This window comes from Lactuca serriola, chromosome 9, assembly GCF_051521515.1.
Source record: "Lactuca serriola cultivar US96UC23 chromosome 9, Lser_US96UC23_V15, whole genome shotgun sequence".
Taxonomy (NCBI): domain Eukaryota; kingdom Viridiplantae; phylum Streptophyta; class Magnoliopsida; order Asterales; family Asteraceae; genus Lactuca; species Lactuca serriola.
The window spans coordinates 175,568,788-175,584,848 of NC_136416.1; the positions used below are offsets into that span (position 1 = coordinate 175,568,788).

A 16,061-nucleotide genomic window follows, 5' to 3' on the forward strand; every position below is an offset into this window, starting at 1 on the left:
GTAATTGGAGTGACTTACTGCCTAGCATTCCCAATAATTATGATGAGCTTAAAAATACTGTTTTGATTTCCTCGGGCATTAATAAGAAGAGACTGAAGCTCAGGTTGATGTTAACATAGTCGGTGTTGTGGTGTATATGGAGAACTCGCAATGACTTTGTTTTTAAGAAGAAGAGATGTTCGCATCTCAAGACGACAGATGATATTCAAATTCTTGCTTTCAATTGGATTAAAAATAGATCGAAGTTTAATTCTATCTCGTGGTTTAATTGGAATCTTTAATGCATTTGCCGTTCAAAAAAAAACTTAATTTCCTTTTTATTTTGATATGTGATGTGATTAGCCGTTTCTACTCGGTATAACATTTATTGACGGCGAAGACTATCGACTACACGTCAGTATATATCTGCATCTCCCTCCCAACGTGACACCTTTAGTTCGTTTATAATGAACTGAATCTTATTTTTCCCTCATTTCTTCTGATTCCTGTTCTCGATGGCTCCCAAATCTTCCGACTTCCCTTCTGCAGATTCCGACTACCAGTCCGGCTTCGGAAACCACTTCTCATCGGAGGCGATAGCCGGAGCTCTCCCTCAAGGTCAAAACAGTCCACTGGTTTGCCCCCTTGGTCTCTACGCCGAACAGATCTCCGGCACCTCTTTCACCGCTCCTCGCAAGCTCAATCAACGAAGGTCCAGTACTTACTCACTTTATACGCATCATTTTATATTTTTGTTTAAACAACTTTTCTAGTATTGGAAGAGTTCCATTAAATCACGCTTCTGCTTCTTCTACTGTTTTCCTGTTTTTTGAAGTTAATATTCACAATTATCCATACCGATTTTAGTTAATCGTTGTACATGAAGTTGCTATTCGATCTTTTGCGATTCTAGGTATTGCTTATGCAAATTCGAGTGAACAACTCTTTGTTCTGTGACTTAGTTTTTTGGTCGGGAAGTATATCTGAAGAGTCGTGTAAGATGTAAATTGTTAAAATAACTTGGTTCACTAGTCTGATAATCGTAGATCATTGGTTCATTATGCTTGATCAATCTAATCGACCGTTATTCGTTTAAATTTAGTTTCGATTTAAGTTCTGTAAGAGTATGCCTTCTACAAATTCAACCAACTTCCAATTTGCATCGGATTCATATAATCATATACATACTAATTGCTGAATACTAAACTCAAAATACATGAATACTGGCGCCTAATTGTTACATCTCACAGTATTTTGATTCATATAAGATTTGGTTTATGATTTTCGCAACATCCAATTTTTTCACATGTTCATGCTATTTCTGTTTCAACAGTTGGCTATATCGGATCAAACCTTCAGTCACACACGAACCATTTAAACCAAGAGCTCCCAAACATGAGAAGCTACTAAGTGAATTCAGCCAGGTCAACAGTGCAATTAACCCCACACAAATTCGATGGAAACCTGTTGATATTCCTGATGAACCAACAGACTTTGTTGATGGGCTCTATTCTGTATGTGGAGCTGGTAGTTCATTCCTTAGACATGGTTTCGCCATTCACATGTAACATATGCTTCAAATGTTGTACCTTATACAATCTGGCATTCGTTTACTGCATTAAGTGTTGTCTTCATGATCATGTAGGTACACTGCAAACATATCTATGGAAAACTCTGCTTTCTGCAATGCAGATGGCGACTTCTTGATAGTTCCTCAAACTGGAAGTAAGTGTCCACATTTTCAACGCATCTTTTTACCCTTCATGATTATGGAACTTGTGATTATAAATTTATAAATTATAATAAAACATTTTTATTTTTAGGGTTGTGGGTCACTACAGAATGTGGAAAACTACAAGTTTCACCTGGTGAAATTGTAATCCTCCCTCAAGGATTCCGATTTACTATTGATTTACCAGATGGCCCTTCACGTGGTTATGTTGCTGAAGTTTTTGGTACTCATTTCCAACTCCCTGATCTTGGGCCAATAGGTAATTAACCTACTACTATGAACTATCCCTTGTATCTCTATAAGGGTATTTTTGTCTTTTTTAACTTGGTGTTGCTTTTAGGTGCAAATGGGCTTGCTTCCCCAAAGGATTTTTTTGTCCCCACAGCTTCATTTGAACAGGAATCTCGTCCAGGTTATACAATTATACAGAAATTTGGTGGTGAACTTTTTACTGCTAGACAAGATTTTTCACCATTCAATGTTGTTGCTTGGCATGGCAATTATGTCCCTTATAAGGTACACATTTTTTTCATTATAGTTTCTTATGTATGTTTGATTTACAATCATGAGTAAATTACATTTTTGGTCCCCGAGTATAGCTTCTTTTCTCCATTTTGGTCCCAATGAGTTTTCTCGTACAATTTTGCTCCTTATTTGAAGTTTTTATAACGCTTTTAGTCCCTGTATCAAGTAAATTGATTTTTATATAGCCTATATCCAAGGACCATAGTCATTATACTTGGAATATGAACCAAAAATGTCGCAAGAACCTCAAGAGAGATGATAATTGCAAAATTCAACAATACTCAGGGACCAAACTTGTAATTTACTCTATATCTAAGTATATATATAAAGATTTACATGTATTTTGTTTGCAGTATGATCTAAGCAAGTTTTGCCCGTATAATACGGTTTTGGTTGACCATGGTGATCCATCAATAAACACGGGTGAGTGTGATCTTCTTTTAGTAAATGAGATAATTTTTGTTCATTTACAAGATTGATTTATATGTTTTATGATATGGGTTAAGTGTAAGAAATAGCAATGTATTTTGATGATGATATAATAAAGGATTCATTTTGTAAATTTTAATGCAGTGTTGACCGCACCGACTGATAAACCTGGGGTTGCATTGCTTGATTTTGTGATATTTCCTCCACGGTGGTTGGTGGCGGAGCATACTTTTAGACCTCCTTACTACCACCGCAATTGTATGAGTGAATTTATGGGTCTTATCCATGGAGGATACGAGGTACTCTTCCACTACATTTGTTACACATGACATGACATGACAGATCAAGACATGACATGACAGATCAATACATGACATGACTGGACAAGATAGGCTCACGACATGACGTCATGACAGTTCACAACATGACGTCATGACAGTTCACAACATGACGTCATGACAGTTCAGGTCATGACTCGACTAGACTAGACATGACGTCATGACTCGACTAGACTGGACATGACGTCATGACAGTTCAGGACATGACTGGACAAACTTTGTAGGGATATGATTGATGATGAGGGTATTTACGTCTTTTTGTACAGAAAAAAGATCAGAGAGTGAGTCGTTGTCCCGTCTTGTTTTGATAGTAACTAAAGAAATGACATTTTCAGGCAAAAGCGGACGGATTTCTCCCTGGTGGTGCGAGTCTTCATAGTTGTATGACTCCTCATGGTCCCGACACAAAAACCTACGAGGTAAGCTTCTTGGAATTAAATTACTTTTATTCATATACTCTTAAATTAAATATTTTTTTTAAAAAATTAAATATATTTTTTTTTATAATTATACTTTGACATTTCATGGTATCTAGTTTTTTTTATATTGTCTATAGGCGACAATTGCGGGTGGTGATAATGTTGGGCCACATAGAATAAGGGACACAATGGCCTTCATGTTTGAATCATGTCTAATGCCACGTATTTGCCCATGGGCTCTTGAATCATCGTATGTGGATCATGATTATTACCAATGTTGGATTGGATTGAAGTCACATTTTAACCCCAACAACACGCGTAATTCACATAATAATAATGGGCATCCTGAAATTCAAGAATAGTTTACTTGTTGCTTCTACTTCTAGGGAATCAATGGTAAATGTTGTGTTTGTAGATGATGAATCAATCCTATGTACATATAATCATAAAGGAATAGAGGCACATATTGTAGAGAATTAACCATAAACGAAGGGAACTTAAATAAAATTACAACTGTGTTTGTACATGAATCCAACTTAAACTTTGCAATTTTATTTTCGCTTTAATCTAATTACTTGGTCTCCTGGATCATACTTTTTGCTAGTGAACCCCTACAAAATTTTAGCTTACTAATAAAAAAAACCTTTTGCAACTTGATGAAATTAACGCATCAAAGTTACTAAAATTCATAAGCATCCATAATAGGAGCTTTTTATTTATTGGAGAAGGTGTTCTCATGGAATTAACAAGCTCAAGTAAATATTATTTTATTTATTTATTTATCAGTTAAATATACTTTTATTGAGCTTGTTTATATGATTGTGAAACCTATATATGGATCCTCAAAGCCACATGTTATGATTGTTAGACTTAAAGTGAGTGTATGCAAGGTTGTAGAATTTGTTACTTGATACCTGTTCGACCGACTACCGAGTAGTGAGTACTCGGGAGTACTCGGATTCGGCAATTCATGTAGAAATATTTTTAGGGACATTATATATATCAAAATCAAAAGTCAAAATCAAAAGTTGAAAGAAATATACAACAAAATTAGATACATGTGAATACACAAAAATTAAAAAACACCTAATGGTCTCATTTCGTAAATAATTACTGAACATTTAAGATATATATGTAGTAATAATCACATGTGAGTGTATTAAATAATAAATCATTAATTATATTATACATATTAATCACCGAGTTGACCGGATTTTATAACATTGCTGAGTTCAGTAAGGGGTCGATCGGGGAGTACTCGGGATTTTGCAACTTGTCTTGGTAAGGGATCGAGTAACGAGTACTCTGAAGAGTAATCGGCCAACTCGGTGAGTTTTACAACACTGAGCGTCTGTGAAGCTTTTTGAATTGGTGATGTCTAAGCCATATTATCGTTTTTTCTCACTCAAAGTGCTCCACCTCATCTTCTCCCACCCTTAACCTAAAAACATGCCATATATCTAACGGTTTTCAAGTTAAGTGGTCATGTGATTTGGTTTTCTTTAGAAATACCTTTTCATCTTTTGTATAAAAAACAACACCATTTCATAAAGCGTGAAAAATATGAAATGTTATCGTATAAATACAAAATTAACCCTAAAATAAATAACTGTATACTTTTAAAAAATATTGATGGATAAAATAGTTAATTTAGTTGGAATACGGAGCAAAATTGTTATGAAACATCAAATAAGGACCAAAAGTATTATATTAATTTTTTTGGGACCAAAATCGTAAAATCAATAAACTTAGAGGCCAAAAAGGTATTTTACTCTTTTTTTTTTTTTTTTTTTGAAAATTTCATGCTGGTTTTTTAGTATAATTCTATTTTTAAGAAAACTTTTGGTCTCAATAGCTTTTTGATATTTTTTTTTGTTGGTTCATATTCCAAGTAAAATGACTATAGAGTAAATTACATATTTGGCCTTCGATATTGGTTTATGCAATTTGGTCTCGAAAACGTTTTTTCTTTTCATAAGTGTGATCTCTATTTGATGTTCTAATAGAGTTATAGCACTTCTCTTCAAGTCAAGTGACTATTTTTTCACGAATAAAACTGAATTTTATAAATTTGGTCCAAAAAGATAGTCATTTTATTTGGAACAAAGATAGTTTTAAAAAATTCAAATAAGGACTAGAATTGCAATAAAAATATTTTGGTATCAAATCAAAACAATAATCTATTTTTCTAAAATAAACTGTTGTTTTGGAGTTGAGACCAATATATTATAAGAAATGATCAAAATTGCAAGAAAGATTTTTTAGGACCAAAATTCATAAAACATCTTCACTTTATAAACAAAAAAAAAGTAATTTACTCTTTTTCCTTCATCGAGCATTTTCATTTTTAGTGTACTAAAGCTTTAGGTCTAGAATATCATACTTTTCGATAGGAGATATTTTATATTAAAGGAAAGTTAAAAAAAAACACCTAAATATATATTAGAGAAGTTAAGATCATAAATGAAATTCATCTGATTGTTGTCTTTAACCGTGCAACCACTTTGCAACTACTCAATCAATATATAATCTTGGAGAAATTAAATATCATCCTACTTTTTGTTTCTATATATCCTCATACCCAATAAAATAGTAAAATATGTAACATTTAATGTTCATTTAATAAAATTTAATGATATTTTAGCATACTAATATGACACATGTCATCATTTAAATAGATTGGAAGATTAATAGGAATAAAATATAATAGAATATTTAATTTCTCATAATCTTGAACACATATTGTTTTGATCAAGTGAGAGTCCACATAACAAAAACATGTGTCTATAGACACACCTTACTGGAGATTATTTATTTATTTATTTGAATAGTATATGATAATTTTTAGGTTGACATATCTTTTATGGTTTGTACACACATTGAGATGATTCTCGAAACAAACAAATATAAAATATAGACAATGTTTTATCTTCAACTGAAATTAGTATTGATTTTGAAATTTTAGAAACATCCACCAAGAAACGTGCAACAATTACAAGACATTGATTAATATTTCTTAAATTACGTTTTTAGTTTGTTATTAAAACTTGTCTTAGGTGGTATTATTGATAACCCGTTTCGATAATCATATTTTTTTGCTTTTATTTTGCCACCTCAATTAAATCGGACATACTTGAGCACTAATCATGAAATCTAGGGACTGTGATGGAGTATTATGGACTTCAATGTATTAATCTTTTTGATATCGCTCTTATGAAATTTTGGACTACCATGGAGTATTTTGGATTAATTTTCTTTAATATTATTCTCATAGTATTTGGTCTCACTGGTTGATACTTTATCATAGTTTTAGTGTAAGTCTTGAGATTTAGCACAAACAATGGTTGTGATTTCATAGCTCATCTACTTTGGTAATTTTGGCTAATATCGTTTCTGTTGAGTCCAATGTAAAAAGACTTTCTTGCCCTTGGACCGAAATAAGTAACACCTCTAGACTTAAAGGACTAAATATGTAAATAGTCGTTACGATATTCCCTTTCCACTAACATGAGTCGCACAAAACTCTTCCACCGATGACACTCGCAACGGGTTTGGGTTGCTGAAAAACAGTTCACCAAGAACTTTTAAATGGCCTCTTCTTAAGATACTTTCGATAATAATTTTTTTTAAAAAAAAACCTTATATTATCTGATTACTAACTATAAAGTGAATAGAGTTATAAAATCAAATCAAAACAATTAAGGCTGTAAACGAACCGAACGAACACGAACATGGCTTGTTCATATTCGTTCGTTTAAGTTAGCCAAACAAATGAACGAATGCGAACTGATAAACGAACGAGTTTTGTTGTTCATGTTCGTCCGGTTAACAAATTGCATTGTTCATTTTTGTTTGTTTATGTTCGTGCACATGCTAAACGAACATAAATGAACGAATACAAATGAATAAAGATAAACAAACATAATTCAAACATATATGAACATAAATGAACATATAATATAGTAATGAAATCAAATACAATTAAGCATATATGAACATTGAAAAAACATATACGAACGAACATAAACAAATGTAAACGAACAACATAATTGAACGAACAAGATCATTGTTCATGTTCGTTCGTTTAACTAAACGAACGAGAATTTGTGTTTATGTTCGTTCATTTATTAAATAAACGAACTTCCCGCCGAACGGTTAACGAACAGTTCGCTGAATGTTCAGTTCGTTTACAGCCCTAAAAACAATAGTTTGTTTTTCTAAAATTTGATAGCCGGAGAAAAAGCATCTAGTAGACCTTAGTAAAGTTGTGAGTTCATTTTTTTTAGAACAACGAAGATTTTATAAAAAACAAAACTAATAAGAAACTAGAAAAAAACACAACTTCACATGACAACAAGAGATGAGTTTTGCAACCAACAAACTCAAGTAAATGAATCCTTCCACCTACTATGACATGAAGTATAAGCTGCCTAACTATATTCTAAAAAACAAGGCTTTTTTTAGGAATGACCTTATCAAAAAGTAACTTGTTCCTAAAACTCCAAATATGCCACCACATAACCAAGAAAACTGCTTGAAGACGCAGATTCCCGAACCAGACAAGCCAATCACCATGGGAAAAGTTCATGGGACAATTTAAACCCCACCATCTCATTGTTTTCTCCAAAAGAGCCAACACCAACGGACAAGAAAAAGAACATATTAAGGGTGTGTTTGGTTGTGGAAAATTGTTTTCATTTTTTAAGAAAATGTTTTCTAGAAAATGAAATTGCGTTCTCATTTTCAGTTTTCAATGAAAATTTTAAAAAATGCGTTTGGTTGGAACCGGTGGAGTTTTCATTTTCCATATTAGAAATTTGGAAAACTTTGAAAAACTATAAAAATCACTTTTCTAATTTACATACAAATTGGAAAGCTGAAAATTTTCATTTTCTTAGAAAACTGAACCAACCATGCGTTTTAAAATTTCCGTTTTTTTGGAAAATTTTCCTAGAAAACTGGAAAATTTTCCACAACCAAATATACCCTAACTGATTCCACGTTATTACTACAAATCAGGCAGCATAAGCTCGAAATATCCAAACCTCTCTTCGAAAGGTTAGGATGAGTACAAAGCTTGTCTAATACCAACTTCCAAGCAAAAACATTAACTTTGATGGGAAGAAGACGCACCATTTAGTAAGAACCGAAGAAGCATGTAACAATAGACCATTAACCAAGGAATGGGCTGAAGCAACCAAGAGATTGCCTGGATTATTAGAAAACTAGACCCACCTATCCTTCGTCGAAGATAAAGAAACTGAATAAAGCCAAGAGCTTACTCTTGAACACTCTCGCCCCTCCCCTCGGACTCCTGCGGAAACTGAACTAAAGGGTAAATCATTTTTTCAACACTAGACACGTCTTTATGACACTCTAGCAAGTATAATCTTGGAAAAGAGACACAAAAGGAAGCTTCTCCCAACCACACATCTTTCCAAAATCTAGTTTTTTTTACCATTACCAACTCTCATTTTACAAATATATTTAAGCTTCACTCCCTTACCCTTCAATTGAGACACCGTGCTGTTAAATATTGTCAATATTACAATCAATGTTACAAACTTGTCATTTGAGATTGTGCAGGGTGTTATGTGGAAGTTATATGGATAAGATTTGATATGAATTTAGAGTATATTGATTGATAGTGTTAATTAATATAAGTTGTGGACTAAGGTTGAAGGTTCTGCTTATTAATCATACGGGTTAACACGCGGGTCATATTATCCGTTTACCCGGAGTATATGTTGTTGTCACACCCCAAAACCAAGAACGGAGGAAACGTTCTGGGGCGGAGGACGTCATGTATAGTATCACAACACAGTATACTAGTAAACAAGTAAACAACATCATCCATTACATTAAATATATAATCTTAATACAAGTGTGTTCTGTAGTTTATGAGACACCAAAATATGAATCAAAATAAAAGATGGGTCTTGTATGCGCTCCATCTTCTCAACAGCTGGCATCGGTACCTGTCTATTGATGACCTAAGAATACAAGTTATTTTGAAAGAGTTTATCAACATTAAAGCTAGTGAATTCATAAGTATTTAGTGTCTATGATTGTATCAAAATGTTTGAAACAATGTTTGAAGTACGAGTTTGTAAACGTTTGTAGTAAAAGTATGTAAATGTTTGTAAAAGTTTGTAACTCCTAGAAAATCGTATATTTTCTACTAAAAGTAGCCTTCTACCAAGGCACAACTGTTATGTATGTTTGTTTCTTGTAAAAGTGTATAATTTTCCTAAGTGTAACTATCATTTTCAAAATATAGTTTGTACATTAACGTTTAAGTGAAGTGATCACCCAATAAATGTAAAGGGTAAATTAATGTAGTACTGTAGTGTTGTATTATAATAACTACTGCTGTACTAACTACCTTAAACCGGATTTATATCAAGGTATTATGTGATTAATTGTACCATACTATCGACTATGAACACGACAATGTAAGTCGTCAAAAGAAATGACATTTGGCACCCGAAGACCTACAGGTCCCACTGTAGCTAGCAACAAGGTGTAGGATAGTCAATCCAGTATAGATCTATACGCAAACTCACGCTCTCCCTCCAGGAGATTCTGGATACAACTCGGGCCATGGCAATGAAGACGTGCTCCGATACAGTGGATCACATTTATGTTATAGTATACTTGTATATGTAATGTATGTACTTGTGTAGTGAATGTATTGTTTCTCATCATAGTATCGTTGTATAGTTTCTCATAATAGTATCGTTGTATAGTTTCTCATAATAGTAAGTAGTGACTCATGAATGAACTGACTCTTTGTATGCTTCATTGGACTAGAAGTAGTAAGTGTATAACCCTAAACTATACCTATTATAGTTTACTAGTAGACTTGTTTGTATGACTGAATGTATTGAAATGAGATAAAAGTCTTTATAATCTATACATATATACATAATATATAACTAAGGGGCTGTTTGTTTGGCCTCTTAATGATATCATAAAGAGGCTAGATCTGAATCATTCAGATTCAGAGCGTTTGGTTGGAGTTTTCTCAGCCTCTTAATCGGTCAGACATAAGTAAAAGTGGTTTTGATCGGTTAGATGTGATAACAAGTCTGGATGAAATTTTTTCCATCTTATACCCTTAACCCTAAAGAAAAGAAACGTTCGCCTCTTTTTTGTTTTTTCTTTCCCCCTCTTCTCCCATCGACATCGTTCTCTGTTTCTTGGTGATTCTCACGTTGCCATCGGACTTGCAACAATGCCAATCCACCTCCGCCTCCGTCCTCGTCACCTCCCTCCTCGCTGGTATGTTCCCCCTATCTCTCTCTCTCTCTCTCTCTCTCTCTATCTCTATCTCTTGTTCATTGTGTTCTTATCTTTGGCTAATCGATTTCTGTGAAATTGATTGTTTCATGTCCTAAATCTGTTAAATCGATATTTTAAGCATACTTTTGGTCAACTTGAAGCTTGTTTCTGATCTGTTTTTGCTGAGGTTTCTTCTTTCTTTGTTGAAACTTGTGTGAAATTAGGTTTATGTTCTTGCTTGCTCTGTTGTTCTTGCTCGATTTTTGCTATGTTGTTGTTCAAATTTTCAAGCTCGAAATCTGTTATGTTCTTGCTCGATTTTTGCTGCTCTGTTGTTGTTGGGTTTTGTTGTTATGAATAAAAAGTTCAAAATGGTTGAAACCTGTTCAAAATTGCATGCTGAAACCTGCTGGATTTTGAATACTAGGGAGGGCACAATGGCACAAAAAATGTCTAGAATTAATTGGAAACAGATAGAAGGTGTGACATTTCTTGAAGCTTGTATTTAAGAAATTATAGCTTATGGACCTGAAGGGAGTAGTTTGAAAGCGAACTGGTGGAAGAATTTAGCAAAGGTTGAAAACATAATACAATTTTAGATGTTGTAAATTTTAATTTGGATTTTTTTAATGTTTAATTTGGATTTTATATATCGTTTTGTATTTTATTTATATTTTTTTACAAATTCGGTATCGTTCAATAGAGGCGTTTAAATGTCATGTCAAACAACAACAAATAGTTTAGAGGGTTAAAATGGTCATTTTCATCATTAAGAGACAAACGTTCAGATGACTGACCAAACATCAATTTATCATTAAGATACTGATTCATACAGAGCCTCTGCATCATCCAGGTCTCTACATCATCCAGATATGAATACTTCAGATGCTACCAAACAGCCCTAAGGATTCAACAACACTTGGACAAACAATTGGGTACTCTAAGTCCACAACCAAACAAGGAACATGAAGTAAAGTGAGTTATCAGTCCTAAGTCCTTCAAACCTTATTTATATAACTATATATGTAGTAGACATGGTTTTAACAATATATAAGTTTGAAAACTGTAAAAGAAAGGTTTGGTATACAAAAGTGAATTTGATAAGGAGTTTAACATGTAACATAGTTTGATAAGCAGTATGAAGTCGTATGTTTGGTAAAACAGTTTGAAAGTATATTAAATCCATCGACTGATAGTTATTAATCACATGTGATTGATATAATAACTATGATATTCAACTTGTATCCCCCCATAAGAGCATTTAAAATCATTTAAAAGGTTGATTAAGGGGGTATGAACTCACCTGTAGTGAGTGATGCGAATGTAAGATCAGAATAAAGATGCTAAGTGTCAAGTGAATACTTAAGCACCCACGGATCCTATTTAGCATATAAAGACACATATATGTATGTAATTAGTGTTTATACAACTAATTAAGTAAAGTATTACTCCTTTAGGACTGAGAATTTCTTAAATAGAAGTGTTACAATCTCTTAGGATTGCATAAAAGGAGTGTATAGCTACCAAATGGAGCTTTCGGTCCAAGTGGTATTCGGTTCTTAGGGTCCTCTGTCCAAATGAGTTCTCGGTCCAAATGACCTTTTGGTCATGGAATTCTCGATCCATATGACCTTTCGGTCATAGAGTTCTCGGTATAAGGAGATTCAACCGAAACTCATCAACTCTTGTAAAAATGATGCTTTTCAAGAGTCATGCTCAATGGGGTCGGTTTCTAGGGTTCATGCTTAGCCTTAGGAAAGGTTTAGAGTCATATTACACCCTTCATGAGGGTTCTCGGTCTAAGGAGATACACTAAACCGAAAACTCCATTTTTTCATGGATAAGTGCCGATTTCAAGTCCTAAATCAAGAGTTTTAACTAGATAACAAGTATAGGAGAGTAATACTTACGATTTAGAGGCTTATAGAGTTGTTTCTGCACTAAAACACTAGTGTGTGTTCTTGGTGTTCTTGAAGAACACTTGAAGATCTAAGAAAATGGAATGATTTCACAGATGAAATCATGTAAGATCACTAGATAATGGAAGAGATCAACTAAACATGGAAGGAAACACTTACAATCTTGAAGATCTCGAAAAATCTTTGGATGATACTTGAGGGAGATTGTTCTTGACTTGGAAATGGAAAAGAATGGTAAAAATGACTAAGTGTCATTTATATACCCTTTAGGGTTTTCGGTCCAAACACTATTTGGGCCGAAAAATCCTAAGTCTTGGAGTTTTGTGACTTAAATGTTGTACCACTAATCCTAAAGTATACTTCCTTTCGTTTATTCTTTCAAAGAATAAATATTTAAAAATACCCCAAACGGACTTTAAACCGAGCTACAAATTAGCAGAAATGAATTTGACTTTTAATTGAAGTGTTTGACTGTAGAGTTTGTACAAATGAAAATTTTGGGTTGTCACAGTTGATGGATTGAAGACTGATTCGTCATTATTCACTAGATATTTCTTTGTTAGTCTCTTAGTTCTCTCTGTGTGTAATAAGACGTTAGGGTTTGTATAACCTAATTGTTCTTCGTCTGTTCTTAATCAATAGATTAGGATGAGAGTTTTGTTAAGAGTGTGGAGTAGGATTTATGTAGTGAGGTTTTCTTTGTAAGTATCTGAAAACCATCTGTCTATTTGTCCTAAATTGATATAATAGATGATGATGTAAGGAAGATGATTTTTTGTTTTTTCACATGGTATCAGAGCTTTAGGGCTTCGATTTCTGCTTGATGATCATCTTCGTAAAGGTATTATTGTTTTTTTTAGTGTTTTTTCTTGGTTAGATCCTTGTAGATCTTCATTGTTGGGTTTGTAGTGTGGTTTCTGTTGTTGATCTGGATGATCATCGGTTTGATCAGCTGGATCATCTTCTAGTTTTTTTGAGATTCTGGTACTGCGAGTTTCTTTGTAATCTTGCAGGTTTGTCTTCAAGTGGAGATCCTTGAGTGATTGTTGTCATCGTCGAGTGGAGATCCTTGATCGACAAGTTGATTCATCATTCTTTGGTCGATTAATCCTATTCTCTGAAATAACTCTTGATAACGGATTTCATCACCGTTATCCCGTAAAAGAGAACGAAGCAATAGGAGTCGATCCGTTTCATCTGATCAGCTTATAGCTCTGTGAGAGTTTTCTTGTTCCCTTTAATTCTTATTCTAGCTATAGATTTTATAGCTCCTGGTTGTCTTGTGTACGCCAGTTATTATTTCTTGATTCTCTGTGGTTGTTTTTTTACTCTATGATTCTTGTCTTGGGCCCCGACATACTGTGGTGACCCTTTGGACATATAAGGACCATAGTAGTCTTTGTTCTCTTCTGTTTGGCTTAATTTTGTGTGAATATGACTGATTCTCTTCCTGAGACTGGTAGTAGTTCAAAGGTTGATTATGTGAACTACGATGATCCTCTTTATATACATCCGTATGATAATACTGTAACTACAGTTGTGAGTTTTAAATTGACTGGGACCGTTAATTTTTGTGTATGGCGTAGCTCTATGATAAAGAGCCTTAAGGCTAGAAATAAACTAGGGTTTGTAGAAGCAACTGTAATAAATGATTCTAAGGATGAACTCAAGTATTCAAAATGGGAACCTGCTAATGTTGTAGTGTGTTCTTGGATCCTTGGGTCTTTGTCCGAGTCAATCTATTCTGGGCATGCTTATTCTGAATCTGCTGTAGACATTTGGAATGAACTTTTTGAAACTTATAATAAGGCTGATGGGTTTGTTATTTTCAATATACATCAACGAATTAATTCACTTAAACAAGATGGATCTTCTCTGTCTGAATACTTTAACAAACTAGATACACTTTGGAAAGAGTTTGATGGTCTTACTAATCTTGCTGAGTGTACTTGTGAAGCTGCTACTAAGTATAATGATCATTCAAAACTTATGAAGCTAATGCAGTTTTTAAATGGTCTTGATGACTCTTTTAATCAAGTAAAGAGTCATATTCTTTTATTGGAACCTCTTCCAAATGTTAAAACTGCTTTCTCAATTGTTTCTAGAGAGGAGTCTCATCAAAAGAGTGGAATTTTGACTTCTTTGTCTAATGTGTCTAAAACTCAATCATCTGCATTTAATAGTAGATTTAATGATAAAAAGAGTTCTAATTCTAATAGAGATAGAAATCAAAATTTGCAATGTAAGAATTGTGGTCTTAAGGGACATCTTATTGACAGATGTTATAAACTGATTGGTTATCCAACATATTTTAAACCTAGAAATGAGTCTATTAGTGATAATCAAAGAAATTAGAATAAGACTTTTTCTGTTAATTCTTGTTCTGTTCCTTCTAGTAGTGCCTCTTCTTCTGGTGTTATTTCTAGTGTCTCTGGAAATGATGGATCATATTGTTTCACAAGTGAACAATATCATAAGCTCTTGAGTCTTATCAATGAAAGATCCTCAACTTTTGAGGATACTTCTGTCAATGCTAATATGATCGGTATTCCTTCTTTTAATGTTTATCACTCTACTGTCAATCATCAAAAGTGGATTGTTGACTCAGGTGCAAATCAACATATGACTTCATCTTAGTCTTTGTTGCAAGATACTATTGATGTTTCTAAATTGAATCTTCTTGTTAATCACCCTAATGGTTCTTCTACTAAAATTGAAAAAATTGGAAATTTACAATTTTTTGAAAAACTAACACTTTTTTGATGTCTTTGCTGTTCCTGGTTTTAATGTAAATCTTCTTTCTGTTCACAAGTTATGCAAAGACACAAATTGTGAAGTTGTTTTTAATGAAAATTGTTGTAAAATTCAGAGTTTACAATCAAAGAAATTTTGTGGAGAATGGTAGAGAGTCTGGGGGATTGTATTATCTAGATGCTTTTCCTAAGGTATTAGTTCTTGTAATTCTGTTAAGTGTTGTGTTTCTAAGCTTACATGGCATAGTAGATTAGGTCATCCTACTGAACAAGCTTTAAATTCTTTAAAAGATACTCTTAACTTTGATAATTCTTGTCTTCCTCCTTGTGATGTTTGTCACAAAGTAAAACAAACTCGTGAGTCTTTTCCTCATAGTGTTCATAGTTCATCTAAACTTGGAGAACTAATTCATTTAGATGTATGGGGTCCTTATAGAGTGTCTACTAGAGAAGGCTATAAATTTTTCTTGACTATTGTGGATGATTTCACAAGGGCTACTTTGGTTTATCTTTTAAAAAGTAAAGATGAAGTTTATGCTAGCTGTACTTCATTTTTTAATATTTTGGTAAATCAGTTTGATTCTAAAATTGAAACAGTTCGTTCTGATAATGGAACTGAGTTTTTAAATCATAAGATGGAGATTTTTTTAAAATTAATGGTATTATTCATCAAACTACCTATG

General features: G+C 33.3%; 2 protein-coding genes across 2 annotated transcripts in view; both read left to right on the top strand.

The window, feature by feature from the left end:
* The first annotated feature begins 420 nt into the window (after window positions 1–420).
* On the top strand, window positions 421–3,948 carry HGO (homogentisate 1,2-dioxygenase). The gene is made up of 9 exons (XM_079020819.1): window positions 421–691; window positions 1,313–1,543; window positions 1,625–1,704; window positions 1,803–1,970; window positions 2,052–2,227; window positions 2,590–2,659; window positions 2,810–2,964; window positions 3,339–3,422; window positions 3,560–3,948. Exons 1-9 carry the CDS (start codon window positions 495–497, stop codon window positions 3,782–3,784), a joined length of 1,386 nt encoding a protein of 461 aa, XP_078876945.1. The 5' UTR covers window positions 421–494; the 3' UTR covers window positions 3,785–3,948.
* Window positions 3,949–14,059: 10,111 nt separating this feature from the next.
* Window positions 14,060–16,061, top strand: part of LOC145076315 (uncharacterized) — a 30,237-nt gene continuing 28,235 nt past the window's right edge. Inside the window, exons 1-3 of the mRNA XM_079022239.1 lie at window positions 14,060–14,778; window positions 15,495–15,570; window positions 15,612–16,037. Coding sequence (XP_078878365.1) covers window positions 14,060–14,778; window positions 15,495–15,570; window positions 15,612–16,037 — 1,221 coding nt within the window. The remainder of the gene's footprint in view (window positions 14,779–15,494; window positions 15,571–15,611; window positions 16,038–16,061) is intronic.

What these genes read in the sequence shown, in the direction of transcription:
- HGO (XM_079020819.1), top strand. Translation starts at nt 495, where the DNA reads ATGGCTCCCAAATCTTCCGACTTCCCTTCTGCAGATTCCGACTACCAG. An exon ending in TGATCCATCAATAAACACGG is followed by an intron (nt 2,660 to 2,809) that starts GTGAGTGTGATC and finishes ATTTTAATGCAG; the next exon opens with TGTTGACCGCACCGACTGAT. An exon ending in TTATCCATGGAGGATACGAG is followed by an intron (nt 2,965 to 3,338) that starts GTACTCTTCCAC and finishes TGACATTTTCAG; the next exon opens with GCAAAAGCGGACGGATTTCT.